The 20,355-nt window shown below is 31.2% G+C and overlaps 1 protein-coding gene across 1 annotated transcript in view; it reads right to left on the reverse strand.

Annotated features, from left to right (window-relative positions):
- Positions 1-288: 288 nt before the first annotated feature.
- The window catches only part of LOC111714274 (SUN domain-containing ossification factor), a 31,997-nt gene continuing 11,930 nt past the window's right edge, over positions 289-20,355 (reverse strand). The window contains exons 4-20 of the mRNA XM_023489339.1: positions 16,842-17,103; positions 15,675-15,737; positions 14,947-15,076; positions 13,945-14,001; positions 13,330-13,384; positions 12,536-12,608; positions 10,929-11,009; positions 8,304-8,392; positions 7,421-7,516; positions 6,521-6,590; positions 5,678-5,737; positions 4,260-4,350; positions 3,667-3,728; positions 2,905-3,002; positions 2,396-2,521; positions 608-701; positions 289-381 (exon numbers count right to left, since the gene is read on the reverse strand). Of these exons, the coding sequence (XP_023345107.1) occupies positions 617-701; positions 2,396-2,521; positions 2,905-3,002; positions 3,667-3,728; positions 4,260-4,350; positions 5,678-5,737; positions 6,521-6,590; positions 7,421-7,516; positions 8,304-8,392; positions 10,929-11,009; positions 12,536-12,608; positions 13,330-13,384; positions 13,945-14,001; positions 14,947-15,076; positions 15,675-15,737; positions 16,842-17,103 (1,498 nt within the window). The 3' untranslated portion in view covers positions 289-381; positions 608-616. The remainder of the gene's footprint in view (positions 382-607; positions 702-2,395; positions 2,522-2,904; positions 3,003-3,666; positions 3,729-4,259; positions 4,351-5,677; positions 5,738-6,520; positions 6,591-7,420; positions 7,517-8,303; positions 8,393-10,928; positions 11,010-12,535; positions 12,609-13,329; positions 13,385-13,944; positions 14,002-14,946; positions 15,077-15,674; positions 15,738-16,841; positions 17,104-20,355) is intronic.

Consider the following 20,355-nt stretch of genomic DNA (forward strand, 5'->3'; position numbering starts at 1 on the left):
GGACAAAATTTGATGAGTTAAATCATGTTGTACTAATGCGTTATAACTTGAACTGAATGCACAAAAGAAGTAGTTCAACTAGGTCTGTGTAGTTTAACTACTTCACACGATTCATTAAATATGGTCAAATTTTATGGTCATATTTTTAATTAAGAGACACATCTTTTTTTAGTTTCTAAATCCGAAATTATATGCCCTCCCATGTATACCGTAAAATTATAGCTTAATTATGTCTTAGAGCCCCTGCTCTCTCCCCCACCCCTGGCACCTGCTCTATATCATCTGGCGTGTATGGTGTAGTAGAGTTAATGTTAACCACTGTACTCGTATTAACCGGCGCAGCAACAGTTTCATTTGCGGCTATCAGGGACGGGGCTAACTCTACCAAAAACAAAAAAAAAATTAGGAAGTGTTTTTCTTTTTTCAGTTGGAGTATTTATGTACTAAAATAAAATACAAAAAATCTTCACTTTGAAAACTGGACTAAACCTATGAAAACGAATTATGTTCCGGATCTGTCTACATTCCCTGCAGTCCTGTATTTGTAGCTATTGAAAACCACTTATAAACCTGGAAAAGTCAGTTTAAAAAAATGTGAAGGTGCTACCTGAGTGTCCTAGTTCAATACTGAGAACATTACACAGGGCGAGGATAAAATCATCTCCGTGAACCAGTTGTAGGAACTGTAACCAGCGCCAGGACTAACCAATCAATCAAGTTAATCAATCAATCATGTCGACCAATCAATCAATCAACCAAGCAACTAATCAATCAATCATTCAATAAAAAATCAATCAAGTCAACCAATCAATCAGTCAACAACCATGATCTTTAACTATCTTATTAATGAATATAGTGTAAAACTATATCTGTAAGCCTGAACTAGGTTTTACATTATTGATTATATACGTTTGTAAATAGCTACGTAAACCTATATCATGAATTATCTTGACTTCGGCTGTAAATAACTACGTAACATGATTAGCTTAATTACATTGGTATATAACGACGTAAAACTTGTAATTACGTTTGTAATTAGCTTCATAAAACCTATATCATGATTTATCTTGACTTGGCTGTAAATAACTACGTAACATGATTAGCTTAATTACATTTGTATATAACGACGCAAAACTTGTAATTACGTTCATAAACTTAACTTGTAACATAGAACCCAAAATACATTCAGTTGGAATTAGACTCCACTTTGATTACAGTGTGAGAGTAATTGCTTCTGGGTTTACGAACGAGAAGCCTCCTGAATCATTTTCTTGAAAGAAAGATATAGATTGAGTATTGATACAGATAAAGTTGTGTCTGGATTGACATTGATAGTGAATTATTGTTGAATTGAATAGTTCTCATGCCTCGCCAATCATAGGAAGAGGGATTGGAAATTGATACAGATAAAGTCGTGTCTGGATTGACCTTGATAGTAAAGTATTGTTGAACTAAATAGTTCTTATGGCTTGCTGATCAAGCGAGAGGGATTCAGTATTGATACAGATGAAGTCGTGTCCGGATTGACATTGATAGTAAAGAATTGTTGAACGAAATAGTTCTTATACCACGCTGTTCATAGTGAGAGGGACTGAGTATTGACATAGATAAAGTCGTGTCCGGATTGACCTTGATAATAAAATGATTAGTTCTTAACTTCTTTTGCCTCGTTTTCCAACAAGAGGGATTGAGTAGTACCTGGATTGATACGGGTCTATAAGGATTTATTGGAGTAGGGCATTCACTACATCTTTAACTAACTAATGAATCCTACGGAAATTCTTAAAACAAAGACAAAAATAAACAAATTCTACACTGTATCAATGATCATAACAAAGATAAAAAAATAGATTATAAAATGAGAAAAAAAGTAAACATTATTAACCTGATGTATTCCAGTACTGTGTATAGTCAACTACAGTACAGTGTTTACTAACAACTAGCAGGTTTACCTTACTACAGTACAGTGTTAGACCAACTACTAGCAGGTTTATCTGATGATATTGTACTGTGTACAGTAAACTACAGTACAGTTTAGACTAACTACTAGCAGGTTTATCTGATGATATTGTACTGTGTACAGTAAACTACAGTACAGTGTAGATTAACTACTAGCAGGTTTACCTTATGATATTGTACTGTGTACAGTAAACTACAGTACAGGGTAGACTAACTACTAGTAGGTTTACCTGATGATATCGTACTGTTTACATTAAACTAAAGTACAGTGTAGACTAACTACTAGCAGGTTTACCTTATGATATTGTACTGTGTACAGTAAACTACAGTACAGGGTAGACTAACTACTAGCAGGTTTACCTGATGATATCGTACTGTTTACAGTAAACTAAAGTACAGTGTAGACTAACTACTAGATAACTACTAGCAGGTTTACCTGATGATATCGTACTGTGTAGCTAGAAGAAAGGAGAGGGTGCTTATACGCGGCAGACTGAGCTGTGCAGAACCGGTTTTTAACACGTGTCGCATACTTGACCCATGCAGAGAGGAATTTGAAGATCTGGAAAATTAGGTAAAGATATTTTTTTATATTTAGAAGTAATCTCTGTTTTTTTTGTTATCTGATCATAACTCATGAACACATTGAAAGATTTCCCTCAAATTAAGACACTCGGTAGAACCACGGGAATGGTTTAAAGTTTAACGTAAAGAAGGTCGACATTTATATATAAAACTTAGCTTCCAGGCAAAGCTGGGTTCCCAAGACAGTAAGATATAAAACATGAAATATAACAGAAAATAGGTTTGTACAATTTAGCTTTATCTAAAACTGTAGCAATTAACAAGTTAATTCGATAAACAGAAATTCATAAAATAATACAAATATCGTTAAATGTGAGAAACTAAGAATCTGTAGAAAGAAAAGAAATGTCAAATAATTACCCAGTATTTTGCGGATTCTTGAAGACAATATTTTTAACAGCAGTCACCACAGCATCACTTATGGTCTTCACAGATTTAACTAGGGGGTTTTCAGGGCCCTAGAATATTAAAGATTTAACAAGGGGGGTTTCAGGGCCCTAGAATATTAAAGATTTAACAAGGGGGGTTTCAGGGCCCTAGGATATTAAAGATTTAACAAGGGGGTTTTTAGGGCCCTAGAATATCAAAGATTTAACAAGGGGGGTTTCAGGGCCCTAGAATATTAAAGATTTAACAAGGGGGTTTTCAGGGCCCTAGAATATCGAAGATTTAGCAAGGTGGCTTTCAGGGCCCCAGAATATTAAAGATTTAACAAAGGGGGTTTTCAGGGCCCTAGAATATTAGAGATTTAACCAGAGAGGTTTCAGGGCCCTAGAATATTAAAGATTTAACTAGGGGGGTTTCAGAGCCCTAGTATATTAAAGATTTAATAAGGGGGTTTTCAGGGCCTCAGAATATTAAAGATTTAACTAGGGGTTTTTAGGGCCCTAGAATATTAGAGATTTAACCAGGGAGGTTTCAGGTTTAACTAGGGGGTTCTCAGGGCCCTAGAATATTAAAGATTTAACTAGGGGGTTTTTAGGGCCCTAAAATATTGAAGATTTAACTATGGTGTTTTCAGGGCCTAGAATATTAAAGATTAACAAAGAGGGCTTTTCAGGGCCCTAGAAAAATGTATCAAAGAGAAATAAAAAATCAAAATCATACAATTTATCTTTCTACCTTTTCTTCAGGGGTTCCATGTTCTTGGTGGTCGTCATCATCAGGGTCATCATCATTATCATCTTAAATATTATCATCATCATCATAACATTATCATTATTATCATAAATATTATCATTAATATTATTATTATTATCTTAAATATACTCATAATTATCATCTCAGATATTATTATTATTATCTTAAAAACAATCATTTTAACATCGAATAGTATCAGTATTATCTTAAATTCAATCATTATTGTCTTAAATATTTCATTATTATCTTAAATATTATCATTATTATCTTAAATATTATATTTACTATCTTAAATATTATCATTTTCATCTTAAATATTATCCTTATTATCTTAAATATTATATTTACTATCTTAAATATTATCATTATTATCTAAAATTTTATCATTATTAACATTAAATATTATCACTATTATCTTAAATATTATTTTTACTGTCATAAATACAAGCATTTTTATTATCTTAAATACAAGCACTATTATCTAAAATACTAAAACAATTGTAAGATCAAAAGATCATAATATCATCATAGGGATATTATGAATTTTTGATCTTACATGATCATGATAAACTAACCTGAAATAAGATCTATCTCCGAGATACCATAAACTCTAAACAAGGATATAGGACAGTAGTGCTCAGTTCCATGGTGGGATAGGACCTCAACCTAGAGATAGCATAGATCATAGAGAACATTAGAGATACACTAGAATACATAGAGAACATTAGAGATCAACTAGAGATCATAGAGAACATTAGAGAAACACTAGAATACATAGAGAACACTCGAGATCAACTAGAGATCATAGAGAACATTAAAGATACACTAGAATACATAGAGAACATTAGAGATACACTAGAATACATAGAGAACACTAGAGATAAACTAGAATACATAGAGAACATTATAGATAAACCAGAATACATAGAGAACATTAGAGATAAACTAGAATACATAGAGAAGATTCGAGATCAACTAGAATACATAGAGAACATTTGAGATAAACTAGAAAACATAGAGAACATTAGAGATAAACTAGAATACATAGAGAACACTAGAGATAAACTAGAATACATAAAACATTAGAGATAAACCAGAATACATAGAGAACACTAGAGATCAACTAGAATACATAGAGAACTCTAGAGATAAACTAGAATACATAGAGAACATTAGAGATAAACTAGAGATCATAGAGAACATTAGAGATACACTAGAATATAGAATACTAACCCCTGTATTTTGAATAGCAACAAGATCAGCAAATGAATAAAAATAGATAACCAGTGGATCAGATAACTATTAAATCGGAGATGATTGTATTAGATAACGAATGAATCATATTATGAATAGATCAAAAATCGAATAAATCAGATCAGATAACGAATAGATTAGATAACAAACAGATGAAAGAACAAATAGATGACATAAAAAATTGATGAGATAACAAATTGATGAGATAACAAATATATCAGATAACAAATAGATCAGATAATAAATAGATCAGATAACAAATATATCAGATAACGAATAAATCAGATAATAAATAGATCAGATAACCAATAGATTAGATAACGAATGGATTAGATAAAGAATAGATAAGATAATGAATAGATTAGATAAAGAATAGATCAGATATTAAATAGATCAGATAAAGAAAAGAACAAATCATGAATAGATCATTAGATCATTAGATCATTAGATCATTAGATCAGTGCAGAACAATGTCGTCAATTATAATTGAATAACGAGTAGTTTATTGTTAACTTTAATCAAATTATATTCTTTGCATTTGGCTTTTAGCGTTGACTTAAATATATAAATAATATACTACATGTATGTCAAACTTATTTTTAAGTAAACAATTAACAAATGTAATCTCCTATGCTGTACAAATTCCAAGATTCTTCTGTACTGTATACACCGACAGTACAATAGTACAAGCATTAACTAAAACATAAACAGAAAAGATATTATTAAAATCATAGTTTACCTTAGCATATTTTCCCAGCACTCCTTCTTCATTGGTAAACTGCTGTATGGATCTTTCATCCTAATTTTAGAACTAATTAAAGGGAGTGTAAGCTTAATTTCATGTGACCCTTTATCCGAAGATGGCAACAATACCCTTAATATCCTTAAATGAATGATTGAGAATGAGATCTGCATGAAGCCCCATGTTGAGCAACCCGGACCGCCAACAGTAGTATCTGACCCTACAGGTGAGAATAGTACTGATCCAGCCCGGCCTCCATTCCATGGAGGGGTACAACCTTAGCTTGGTCTGATTAAGTATGTTTTTGTTTCTTTAAACAATTGTTTTCATTTGCGGTTCCTCTGCTAGAATGAACTGCACATTTCTTTCTTAAAGCAATGAATAAATTTCAAGAATTAAACACTATTTGAGTTAGAAAAATGACAATATCTCTCACATTTTTGATCAGATTAAGGTTTTAAGGGTACAGTTGTAAATCAGGCGTTATTTATTTTAGATGGAGGGTCACTTGAATTTATCTATCTGTTTAGATATCTGTCTATCTATTTGTCGGTCTGGAGTGAGAACCCAACTCTGGAATAGGAAGAAGATTTGAGACTAAAGTTATGACTTGAAATAGTGCTGTAGAGTATAAAGAGTAGATGTTAGTTCCACATTTATTGAAAATGGGTTGATCCTCGTCAGTTCTTGAGATTGTTTCTTACTTCAATGTCGTCTTCCTATTCCAGTTGTCTGGTTCTCATTGTATCTCTCTGTCTGTCTGTCTGTCTAACTGTCTGTGTGTCTGTCTGTCTATCTATCTATATATATCTACCTGTCTATCTGGACCATGAATCCTACCTCATAAGTAAATGTGCCGAACTCCACCCAATCCTTCTCTCGTCCCGGATATATATTCCCAATATAAACCCTAAAACAGGATATATATCCCCTATATAAACCCTAAACAGGATATATATTCCCTATATAAACCCTCAACAGGATATATATTCCCTATATAAACCCTAAACAGGATATATATTCCCTATATAAACCCTAAACAGGATATATATTCCCAATATAAACCCTAAACAAAGGGACATTGATCATCGACATAAACATGTGAAATAAAGTGCTCAAATGTAAAGTTTTGACATTGCTTTAAAAATAAAGAAAATGAAGAAAAAAGTAATTATATAAACTAAAGAAATCGAAAGTTAAACCAGAAATAGGAGCTTAAATATATTAGCGGAATAAGTTACAAAGTTAATCGTTTCATTGCGTTTATATTCTTTTCTTCACCATTCATCAACCATTCATTTAACAATTCATCCAATTATTTTCTAACTATTTATTTATGGGAATTACATATATAAACATTTTGTTTGTTTGTTATTACAATTTTATGGGTCAAGTTCAGTGACTTGATCTACAAGAGTCGGTCAATTCTTAAATCGTCCATAATAATTTATAATTGAAATAATATTCATATTTAAATATTTCAAATCTACTACGTAAACCAACCAAATTCAGAAGTTGAGAAATCATTTTTGATGATTTGGAAAATAAAGGAAAAATTGGAAATCAAAAGGTTACTTTTTTCATTCTTTTTACCCCCAAATTCAATTATTTTCCCCTGAAAATAATTCATTATTCCCAATTCATAAATAACTTGTGGGAATAAAATAATTTTTCTAGAAAACTCTGGAACTAACAAAAAATATGAAAAATTAACAATCCTTGTCTTTTACAGTTGGTTACCTGAATACTTTGGGTGAGGAAGAGTAGAGTTCAAAATTAGCAATTTGTATTTTCAATGCTTTTATACTTTCACACAGCTCAACCACAAACCAGGCCCTAGCGGTATCATCATTATCTTGTTATCATGGTTGTTATTATTATTAATATCATAGCCAATAACCCTCAAATTAATATCATTTCCATCATATAACTATCATCGTCATTATTTTTTTCCTCGTCAAATCATAATTATGAAGCATTTAGTTTTAAAAAGTGATTAAGCGAAATGTTCATTTTAACAAATTTCTAAATGTTACAAAAAATTTATTTATTTTTCCAAAAAGTTCATTTACATTTTACATCCAGTACACACTACACAACTTTTAAATACCTATTGCGCAATGCGGCAACCAGCCTTAGTTCATATTGGGAAACATAAGCTATCTTGAAAACATCTCTGAATGAATATTTACTTTTCAAGTACATTTGCTCCTTGCCTCGAACCTTTCCTATCCCATTTGTCATTAATTAGGGCGGAAATTCTGACAATGGATCCTGAACTTTTCTAACACCGCCACCCCTACCCTAGAACGGCCCTTGCACAATTCCTTTTTAAGTAAGTCAAGAAATGGTTGTAAGAGGTCCGAGACTGAATTTAAAGAATTTGAGCTGCGTTGCTAAACTACCTACTGCTGCTGACTCAAATTTGAACCACCAATTCAAAGTTAAAGATTAAGGAAGTATTTGAATCAGTCGTTGAATTTGAACCGGTGGTAAGCAGTTTCTTTAAATTTGATCTCCCACCAATTACATCAAGTTTAGTTTAAAATAATGCAAGATTCTTAACGGCTTAAAGAAAGGTTTAAGGGTCCAAATTGACTAAGAACAAAGTTTTAAAACCTACTTGTCTGTACACTTGTTGAGAATATATTCATCTCTGGAGTTTGAGATTACATTTCCACTCCCCTGGCTCTCAGGGTTACCAGCCAGAATCTAAACAGATTATATATGAGGTCAAGTAAAGTCAACTCAAGTTAAATAAGGTCAAGTTTGTTTATTTCAGGTCAAGTGATGTCATAAAAGGTCAAGTTAGGTCAAGTAAGGTCAAATTAGTTTAAGTAAGATAAAGTTGAGTCAATCAAGAAAGGCAAAGTTTTGCAAGTTCAAGTAATTTCTAGTCAGGCAAGAGCAAGTTAATTGAGTTCAAGTCAAGTTAATTAAGTTTAGGTCAAGTTAATTGAGTTCAAGTCAAGTTAAGTGAGGTAAAGTCAAGTTAATTAAGTTCAAGTCAAGTTAATTGAGTTCAAGTCAAGTTAATTGAGTTCAAGTCAAGTTAAGTGAGGTAAAGTCAAGTTAATTGAGTTCAAGTCAAGTTAATTAAGTTTAGGTCAAGTTAATTGAGTTCAAGTCAAGTTAATTGAGGTAAAGTCAAGTTAATTGAGTTCAAGTAAGTTAATTGAGTTCACGTAAGTTAATTGAGTTCAAGTAAGTTAATTGAGTTCAAGTAAGTTAATTGAGTTCAAGTAAGTTAATTGAGTTCAAGTCAAGTTACTTGAGTTCAAGTCAAGTTAATAGAGTTCAAGTCAAGTTAATTGAGTTCAAGTCAAGTTAATTGAGTTCAAGTCAAGTTAATTGAGTTCAAGTCAAGTTAATTGAGTTCAAGTCAAGTTAATTGAGTTCAAGTCAAGTTAATTGAGGTAAAGTCAAGTTAAGTGAGATAAAGTCAAGTTAATTGAGTTCAAGTCAAGTTAATAGAGTTCAAGTCAACCTAAATGAGTTTAAGTCAAGTTAATTGAGTTCAAGTCAAGTTAATAGAGTTCTAGTCAAGTTAATTAAGTTAAAGTCAAGTTGAGTGAGGTAAAGTCAAGTTAATTGAGTTCAAGTCAAGTTAATTGAGGTAAAGTCAAGTTAAGTGAGGTACAGTAAAGTTAATTGAGTTTAGGTCAAGTTAATTGAGTTCACGTCAAGTTAATTGAGTTCAAGTAAAGTTAAGTGAGTTCAAGTCAAGTTTATTGAGTTCAAGTCAACTTAATTAAGTTCAAGTCAAGTTAAGTGAGATAAAGTCAAGTCAATTGAGTTCAAGCCAAGTTAATTAAGTTCAAGTCAAGTTAATTGAGTTTAAGACAAGTTAATTGAGTTCACGTCAAGTTAATTGAGTTCAAGTAAAGTTAAGTGATTTCAAGTCAAGTTTATTGAGTTCAAGTCAAGTTAATTAAGTTCAAGTCAAGTTAATTGAGTTCACGTCAATTTAATTGAGTTCAAGTCAAGTTAATTGAGTGCAAGTCAAGTTAATTGAGTTCACGTCAAGTTAATTGAGTTCAAGTAAAGTTAAGTGAGGTAAAGTCAAGTTAAGTGAGGTAAAGTCAAGTTAATTGAGTTTAAGTCAAGTTAATTGAGTTCACGTCAAGTTAATTGAGTTCAAGTAAAGTTAATTAAGTTCAAGTCAAGTTAATTAAGTTCAAGTCAAGTTAATTAAGTTCAAGTCAAGTTAATTAAGTTCATGTCAAGTTAAGTGAGATAAAGTCAAGTTAATTGAGTTCACGTCAAGTTAATTGAATTCAAGTAAAGCTAAGTGAGTTCAAGTCAAGTTTATTGAGTTCAAGTCAAGTTATTTAAGTTCAAGTCAAGTTAATTAAGTTCAAGTCAAGTTAATTAAGTTCAAGTCAAGTTAAGTGAGATAAAGTCAAGTTAATTTAGTTCAAACAAAGTTAATTAAGTTCAAGTCAAGTTAATTGAGTTCACGTCAATTTAATTGAGTTCAAGTCAAGTTAATTGAGTTCAAGTCAAGTTAATTGAGTTCACGTCAAGTTAATTGAGTTCAAGTAAAGTTAAGTGAGGCATAGTCAATTTAATTGAGGTCAAGTTAAGTCAAGTTTAGTCATTTCAAGTTAAATTAAGTCAGGTCAAATCAAGTCATGAAAAACAAAGTTAATTAGACACAATTATAATTTACAATGCCTCTCTTACTCTCAATATTACCAGCCAATATTTTAGTGGACATCAATTCAGTTCAAGTTCAAGCTGGATGAAATTGGGTAATCCTAGCCAGAAGGATGGTTTTTGATTAACTGTATATATATAGATATAGTAGATCAAGTTAAGCAGGATGAAATAGTGTAATCCTAGCCAGAAGGATGGTTTTTGATAAGCTGTATATATATAGATATAGTAGTTCTCTGTTTTCCTTATCATATCCAAACATGCAATTTATAGTACCAAGCCAAACGGTCTTTCCGACACGGCATCAGACGCTAGGGATAGCTTTGGTTCATCGATCTGAATGTGGAGATAGGGGAATGCCAGGCTAGGCTCCGGCAGTCGGCTACGATCTCTGATTGAGTACAGTACAATGGAGTAGTACGTTTTCAAGATGTTTTATCTCTACAATATTTTGATATCAACCATTTATTATTAAAGTAATTGTTTCATGTTAAGGTCAATTAAATAAAGTAAGGTCAATTTTAAAAAAAGTATTATCCTTTCAATTGAGATCTAACAAAAAAGATAAATTCTGTTTTTTAAAAATCACCTTTGCAGTACAGTCTGGACTAGCGAAGTTTTTAGTTAGTTTGATCCCAGTTGCCTTGAGGGGAGCAGGCTTAGCTATAGTCTAAATAAAACATGTTTTAAAATGTATAGTAACTATTTATAACACTGTTATTTTGGTTTGCAGTGTTATAAAGTTTTTGGACAGAAATTTTCTCTTTATCTAGAAGGTTCAAAATATAATCTAAAAGGCGAGAACCTTCAAAATCTAAAAAACTGTATAGCACGTACGCGTCGTGTCAAAATAATAGTTTTAGGTAATATTTTGAAACGTTTGTGTACGTTAAATCAAATAAGCTTTGAAACAAAGCAGAAGTCAAAATATAAAGTTTATTTCAATTTTATTTTCATTTCAATTGAATTTTTTTTGCATTATCCGAATTTTTTTGGAGGAAATCCGGGAACCACTCAAAACTTTATAGCTCACGTGCTATAATGTACAACTGATTTAACTTTATTGCACGTTCATTATGAAATTCACGATAAGTGAGTTAGAACGATAAAGTACACAATAGTTTCATAAACTAAGTTGTACTCAATTAATTCTAGTATATTATTTTGTGCTGCATCATAACATGCGTCTTTTATTAAAATATATTTAGTTGTGAGCATGTACAGTGGTAAGCGATTAAATCAATGCAAGGAAGACGACTTTCGATTTCAATTTTGATTTACATCTAGCTGTTAAACAGCATGGATACAAGTTAACATAAAAGTAAAGAGCAACTTTTAATTAAAAAAGCTTCTCTTTGATTACTTGTAAACTTATGATTAGGAAAAAGCTTATAATAAGTCAACGTTCAAATAAAAAGTCGTCTTCCTAGTATTGATGTAATCGCATACCGCAGTAGTAAGATAACAGATATACAAGTTTTTTTATAAAGGGGAGTGGGGGGCAATAATAAATTTCAAGTGACCCTCTATGCAAAGAGATGGTAATGCCCGATTTACAACGGTATCCTTAAAAGCGTTGTCTGATCAAGTATGAATCAGATATCTATGTTTTAGAATTTAGTTTCTTTAGACTGTTATTTTAATTTGAGGTGTCCTGCGAGAGTGACTTGCATATAAAGCAAAATAGAAACTATTACACTTTAAAACTTTGTGTCAGAAAAACTTCAGTATCTTTGAACAAATTTCAAGGGTATCGTTGTAAATCGGGAATTGCCATTTTTGCATGAATGGTCACTTGAAATTACGCTTTCAGTCCATAATTGATGTTTATGTTTCTGGTCATGTTCCTCCTGTTCTATAATAAGAGGAAGAAAGGAAGGGATCCAGAGCTGGGAACTTTTGAATGTTGGATTAATGCTTGATCCAGTCTTTTTCTTAATCTCGAGATTAAATAATGCTTGTTCTCCTCTTGTTATTAATCTCCAGATTAATTAAACGATCGGGATTAAGGATATCCCATTCTAAAGTTTTCAGCTTAGGGGTGACACACAGTTGTTTGAACATCTTTTATTTTATATCAAATCAAGTGGATATTTGCAAGGGAACCCACAGCGCCACACAATGCAGCTGCGAACTGGATTCCAATCCGGGCTTGATCGATTCCTATTCAAAGTGAAAAAGGATCGAGTGGTATACCTGAGATTGATCTTGTTTCTCCTGTTCTTTAACTGGAAGGACATTGTCTGTTTGCTGCATTTCAGCCCATTGACTAAATCACATAATTTGATTATAACTTTGTTTTTAACCTTTGTGACAGAAACAATCTCAAGGAATAATAATTGTCTTAAAACATTTTTTTTAAAAGTGAATATTTACAAATTATCTTTTTTCCATCTGATAATCTGAGTTCGTTTCCCTTAGTTCCATTTGACAGCCCAAATTTTTATTTTGAATAATCTTTTTTGTTTGTTTATTTTCTTGTGATTCTTAACAAACATTTGTTATATTTTTTTTTTATCGATTTTGATGGTTATTATATCGTGAGAACTGACGAGGGTCAACCCAGACCGAAATATATTTTCATAAATGTGGAACTAACATCTACTTTTTTACTCTACAGAGGTTTGGTCCATCACCATCACCGAATTTTAGATTATAACTTTGAAATGGGATTTGAATCTCAGATTCTTGAACAATGTTTAAAAACTGTCCTTTAGCTACACCCACCTATACTAAACAGAACAGATATCCAGATGAATACACAGTTCAGCAGTAAAATAATGGAATCAACTAAATGTCGTCTTTTCTTAAACTTCTGTTTTAATCTTTTCTCCATGATTATCCTTTCATAACTTCCTATATCATCTTACATCATAAAGACATTAAAGTATAAGGCTAGTTTTTCCTTACAACGCTATTTTAATTAAAAGTAACCAAACAAATGCCCTTAAATAAGATGTGGAAAACAAGTAAAAGTCGTCTTCTTCTACCTAAATGAGACAATGTCATCTTCTTTAGAGGCTGGTTCTAATAATTCTTCACCAACTAAACAATTCATCATCAAATAAAGCTATGCATGACTGGACTAATGAGTCAATGAATGGATTAATGAATTGATGCATGGATTAATGAGTTCATGAATGGATTAATTAGTTAATGAATGGATTAATGAAATAGTGAATGGATTAATGAGTTAATGAATGGATTAATGAGTTAATGAATGGATTAATGAGTTAATGGATAAATTAATGAGTTAATGAATGGATTAATGAGTTAATGAATGGATTAATGAGTTAATGAATGGCTTAATGAAATAATGAATGGATTAATGAGTTAATGAATGGATTTATGAGTTAAAGGATGGATGTAAAGGAAAAATTAAAGGGGGTTTAGGCTGAAACCTAATCACTTTAGGAATTGATCGCGACCCATGAACGTTATATCTGATGTTATTGTCTCGAGAAATTGATATAAAACTGTGTCCAATTTATACAAAAGTTTAATTTGACATTTTTCATCAAATAGTTAATTAAACTTAATTTGAAACAGCAAAGTATTGATAATGCTAATAAGAAAAAAATGGAAATAATGTTTCAAATATTAACCTGAATTTTCAGTGGTTCCAAGATCTCCCCCTTGAGTCAGATCTTCCGTTTGGATTTCTAGGAAATAACAAAAAAATTAAAAAATTAAGACAAAATATTATTTTTAAGAGACCTTGGACATAATTTCAAGTGCCCTCTCATTAGCGAAGTGATAGTAAAATTGATTTTTAAAGTAAAATATATTTGAGTAAAAGATGTTTTAACTTAAAAAACTGCAACAAGTCTTTAAATCTGATTTAGTTATTGGAATAAGACATTTAAAACTATTTACCACTTGTCGTGTTTCATGGGACACCCTGTAGCTGATATAGATAAATAAATTGGTTTGAGTCAAAGAAATAACAATTTGCAAACCGCGATTAAAATAAGGTACTCAAAATTATGGTTGAAATATGACTAAAATGGGCAGCCAGATCTTTAAATTTGTAACAATTGTGAAACTTCTTAATTTGCTGCCAAGACTTCTTGACCAGGTTGTGTAGATCTCAATCCAATCTATTAGATTTTCTATATCTGTTCAGCTCATGGTTTCCATGTGCACAGAATTATATCTGGTTTGCGGAGTTTCTTTCAAAGCTTCGGATTTATTGGTTATATTTCAGAATCATTTTAAATTCAAATTCAAGGTGGCATACAAATGCCAATGTACGGCTGAATTAAATAGTTATTATTTATTTTCCTCTAGTTTTTGACCAGGTCAAATCTCCCTCTAAATTGCTCCATTAACAACTTGTTGTGCAAAAAAAATAATATCCCACACTTTCTAAACTGGCCGAATGTTATTAAATATTATCTATTTTCTGGGAATCATAGAAAACAATCATTTTCATTCAAATTTTTAAAAAACCACCTTAAACATTGTGTACTATTGTAAACTTAAACTTTTCGAGAGAACAATAAGGATTACAGCACAAAGGTTTATAGAATAATGATATAAAGTGTAAATCGGTAAGAAGAGGGTTACTTAAAATTAAGTCTGCAGTCACTTTGAGTTCAACAAACCTTTTTCTGACGTATTTGCCGGAAAATGCTGTTCTTTTAGGCTTTGCTGCTCAACAGTAAGATTCACTAGTTGCTGCTTGTCTTGATTAACTACAGATTTTAGCTGCTCTTTTAGTTGCTCCTGTTTTCCCTAATTATAAAAATCATAAAAGCAAATTAATTTTTAAAAAGTAAAACTGAGCCTTTCTTCATTTATTTGAATATTTTTATGTCAAATAAACCGATATAGACATTACACAGTTAGTATTAAAATTGTAAAATTGTAAAATTTTACCTATTATTTTTAAGAAATTAATCAATGGAAACAGAACAATCTTTGGTATCAAATAAATTAATTTATTGTTGAGTAGGAACAAACAAACATGGAATCTTCAAGAGATCCCAATATTTACCCCAGACCGCCACCAGGTGTGGGAAGTACTGTCACACAACCGTTACAAGTATGGACCTGTGGAACCTGTGGACCTGGGTCTCAGCAGTTGGAAAGAATTGGACATGAGACTTTTAACGTTCAATTTACATACTAAGCCTGTAAAAGGACTAGGCGGGCTGGGGTAACAGCCTGTGCTAAATAATAAGATTTACAGCATGTGGCCTATCCCAGGTCGTATTAACCAGTTTACGATCCTAACAGGCCCCCTAACCCGAGGCTACTATCTCGTTTACTAATTGGGGTGCTAAAGGGTGGGGTAACAAATGAGGCTCTTAGTTTTAAATAAATAATTAACCTGTGGTGGGAGATGTGGTACAGCCACAACAACATAGGGTTTAACCACATCATCCTTAACCTCCTAAGGATAGAAAAACATTTGTTTTTTTGATGGAAACAAACATAATTTGTATTACTCCTAGAATAACTGCAGGGGGTGTACTTGAGTCTGAGATCCACCCCCCCCCCCGTTACAACTGCAAATGGAGGGTTTTTAACAGGGTGAAACATTTTTGGACTTATGAAGCGTAATTTTATGTTGCCTTTCATGCAAAGATGGGAATGCCCGATTTTCAATAGCCCCTAACTTTTCTGAATAAGTATAAATTGGAGATACATGTTTTTTTGTTTTCTTTTTACAGAAATTAACACTTTGTAATAGAACAAAACGCTTCCACATTTTTGGCCAGATTAAGGTTTCAGGGGGGTACTCTTACAAATCAAGAATTTCCATCTTTGCATGGAGGGTCACTTAACATTACACTTTCTGAACATTTTACAAATATTATCAGTTTTTTTCATCATCAATTAATGTGTAAAAATCATTATATTTAATCAGAGCTGGGAACTTTAGAATGGCATACCTTTAATCCCGACTGCTTAGTGCCAATATCAAATGTGGACACTTATAATTTCTTGATTAATCCACTCTTTTTTGGATATAGTACAGAAAAATCAAAAACTGGTTTTTCAAAATTAGAGAGAGTCCCTCTCGTTTCTGTATATTAATATTTTAAAATTTAAAATTTCCCAGCTTCTGATATGCTACTCTGATTTTTTACACTTTTCAGGATACAAGTACAAGATACGGTTAGTCTATAGATTAAGAAAAAGAGAGGATCAAACATTGATCTCAATATACACCATTCTAAAGTTCCCAGCTCAGACCTCAGAACTACTTAATGGAGGGAATAAGATGTTTGCATTATCATCTGAAGTGTAATCACACGTTAATTGTAGCTTTTAGGATCTAATAATGGCCTAGAATCTATTTTCAGGACTTCTTACCCTTGGTGAGTCCATTAGAGATATTCAAAATTAATAACCTTAATCTGCCAAAACCTTATGACAAAACAAAATTCCTAATAGTAAAATGATATGAAAGGATATCAAATATTAGGGTGTAGTGCATCACAATGCAAACTGGAAAATCCCCATGGACTAAACAACAATTTAAGTGGATTACCTGCATCCCTGGATCTACATTCAAGATACTGTCTTTCTCCAGCACATCATTTGGGACCTCTCCTTCCATCATCTTTCCAGAATCATTGTCTGACTTATCTGCTTCCTTATTTTTAATGGTAGAAGCATCTTGTCCCTTTTCCTCAATAAGGATCTTCTTCTCCTTGTCTTCAGATATTTCTTTCTTAAGTTTTTTGATCCGACTTTCACCGGAATTTCTTTTGGAGGTGTAGGCACTGGCGTCACAGATATTTTTCACATTTCTAAACAAAACCTTAATATTGATATTTTAATTGGACTTTATCTACAGCGTCTGTGTTATGCTCTTTGCAGCACAAAATAAATGTGTATTTTTTTATTTTCTGAAATTGTAAAATGAAAAAACAGAGAGGTAGTTCAACTAGGCAAATCCAGTTCCAAATATATCTTCTTGGATGCCAACCTGGTGTCTTCCTATTAATAATATTTTCAACTCCCAAATAGATTAGGAGTCAACATTCTCTAAATCTCCTAAATCAACCACCCTTTCACCTCATTAGGAAAACCAAGTTTCCTACCTGGGGTCAAGATATTTTTGTAAATATTTCCAGAATTTCATGTAATTTCATGTGACCCTCAATGTTAAGAGAATCATGTCCCAATGACATTGGTGCCCTTTGATCCTTTAAATCAAAAGATAGGAATAGGTGCTTCTATTTCAATTGTGAATACTTTCTCTTTGAATACATTGTTAAACAAAACCCCCCAAAAAAATCTGAAGATTTTCTAAAGAAATTCCTGAATTTTCAAAATTTTATGTAAATTGAACTTAAATGTAGGCAAAATTTTGTTCACTTCCTTCCTTGTCTCTGCTACTATAGTTTTATAATGAACAAAATGAAATGGAAACTGCAAAAAAACCAAAAAAAAACCACCAGGTGTAGGAAGCACTGTCCCCCATTTGTTCCATAATTTTGCAAGTCATTTAAATTGAAAATCTTTGGATATGAAAACAATGACATCCCCACAATTTTAATGTTTAATAGGGTCCCACATAAAATATTGAATCTAAAAACCCCCCTGATTAAATTTAACATCACTCCATTTAAAGGTTGATATGGTACTGTTGAAAATCAGGCATCCAAGTGGGGGTCACTTGAAATTTTGTCGATAATCCTTTTCTGACTTATTTTTTATTGTAAAATGTATAAAATGCTTAAAAGTAGACAATGTGGTTGATTATATCCCGAGTTTAGTAGTCATGTTATCATTTTTATTGACATTAGATTTTAAATTTCACATTCCATTGTTCAGTGCTTAGGATCCGGAACACTTGGATTAGCAAGATTTAGGCTTCCTGGATCCGGTTCTTCCGGATGCAGATCCATGGATCTGGATCCAAGGAGTAAAATATCAATCAAAAACTGCAAAAAATACTTTTTTACTCCTAAAAACCAAATCTGAATGTTTGAAAACAGAGAGATAATAAATATTTCTACATTTCAGAATGGTTCATCAAATTTTAGGATAAAAATAAAGGAAATAAATAAAAAAATAATTTGAAAATTATTTTTTGTTAAAAATATTCAGTAAATTTTAAAGAAATGGCCTGGATCGGAATCCAGATCCATTTTTTTCCAGTGCAGATCTGCAAACGCATCAAAATTGAATGGACCCTAAGCACTGGAATTGCGTATTATTTTTGCCTACTCTATAGATTTACCATTTATGACATTATTACTTTGATGAGTTCTCTAGGAAATTTTTGGTTCATGTTTTATCTTTTCTTTTTTTCAGTCTCTGGTTCAATTTACTAACTATTTGATTGCAAGTTGTCTACAATAACATTTCTAAAGCTTAGCATAAATATAATGAATACGAGATTTATTAATCAATCAATTTATCATTGAATCCTATTCATGTAGAATGTAGATGCTTGATGGATCATTCTACAGTATTACAGGGGTGAATATTTTCATGAAAAACCATTAAAAAAATACACAACAGTGCAGCATTCTCACCAAAGTACAACAAACATATAGTAATCTTATCTAATGAAAGTCAAATATAAACAGAATTGCAGGTAAGTTGATTGTAAACTACATAATAATAAAACAAATATGAAACAAACACTTTCATTATGTTTTGGCTTTCTCTCATAGTATAGTATCGAATTTATATTCAAAACAGTTGTAATAGATGGACAATTTATTTAAGAGAAACAACTGGGATTACAAACTTAAACAATGGAAATATAAATGTAGAATTTGTTTCACCAGTATATCCATAGAAGAACTAAAACTCAATTGAAATTAAAATTTGTCAACAAATTTGTGTAATGTAGGGTGAGTCAAAAAAAATGTTGTTTCAATATTTTTTTGAAAATTTTTAATTTTTTTTTATGTTCCTAAGGTACAAAAAAATATGCAAACTCTTTTTACACTCAAAATCAAGAGTTTAGAAAAGCAAAAATATATTTATTATTTTTAACAGATTCTAAAATTTCATAAAGATTGAATCACAGAATCACAGAAAATTTGCAAAATTGTAAAAAGAAAATTTGCATTTTTCAGTTCTTGTCTTATTTTTAAGGAAAAGTTCTTTAAATCTTCTAGTTCCTTTCTTCTTAGTATATTGTATTAAAATAATATTGTGATTTATTTCCTCATGTTTTATGTATATTTATAGTTTGTAAGATTTGAAAGTTTATGCTCACTGCACAGTGCACAGGTAGAAATGCACAGATAGTTAGGCCAGTAGGAGTTAAAAAGTTAGAATGGAAACATCAGGCATTTTATTTGGATTTAAAGAAAAGTTAATCAAAAGTAAACATTCAAAGAAAATTGATTTATCAAATTTGTTTATTTGTTTATCCAAAATGAATGTGAATTTAGGACTGAAGAGAATGGATAGGAAAGAATAAAAAGATAGAATTTGTCCAACTGATGTAAGTAAATTTCTAAAAAATAATAAGAAGATAATAGTTTATTTCAAAATATATTTTGAATATAGATTATCCTTAACAAATGTATGTATATATTATAATTTTGTAAATATTGTTTTTTTTTTAGTTGAACTTCATGATTAAGAAAATAAAGAAGAAATTAAAGAAGAATAAATATTTCTTATGAATAGTTCTAAATCATTCAAATTAAAAAGAAGAAACCCTATTCCTTCAGATATATTCTAAAGTTAGAAATATATGATGTTAAGTTGAAACCTGAAGATCCATTGAAAAATAACTTTTCAAAAAATTTCCAAAATATATTGAAAAACACCGTACAGGAGAGTTTCACAAAAAAGGAACAATTTTGTAACAGGCGCCGCTAATCACACTTTTTTGACTCACCTTATATGTATGAAAAATATACAAAATTCAAAATAAATATCTAATTTAAAACAAATAATTTGAATTGTTGTGAATTGATTGGTTCAAAAAAAAACGTTATAGTCAACATATTTCTAATTTAAATCATTAAGATATCTTAATCATAGAGACTTCATGTTACAACATTTTACAGAAAAAAATTTAAAAG

The sequence above is a fragment of the Eurytemora carolleeae genome, unplaced genomic scaffold (genome assembly GCF_000591075.1).
Source record: "Eurytemora carolleeae unplaced genomic scaffold, Eaff_2.0 scaffold409, whole genome shotgun sequence".
In the NCBI taxonomy this organism is placed as follows: Eukaryota; Metazoa; Arthropoda; class Copepoda; order Calanoida; family Temoridae; genus Eurytemora; species Eurytemora carolleeae.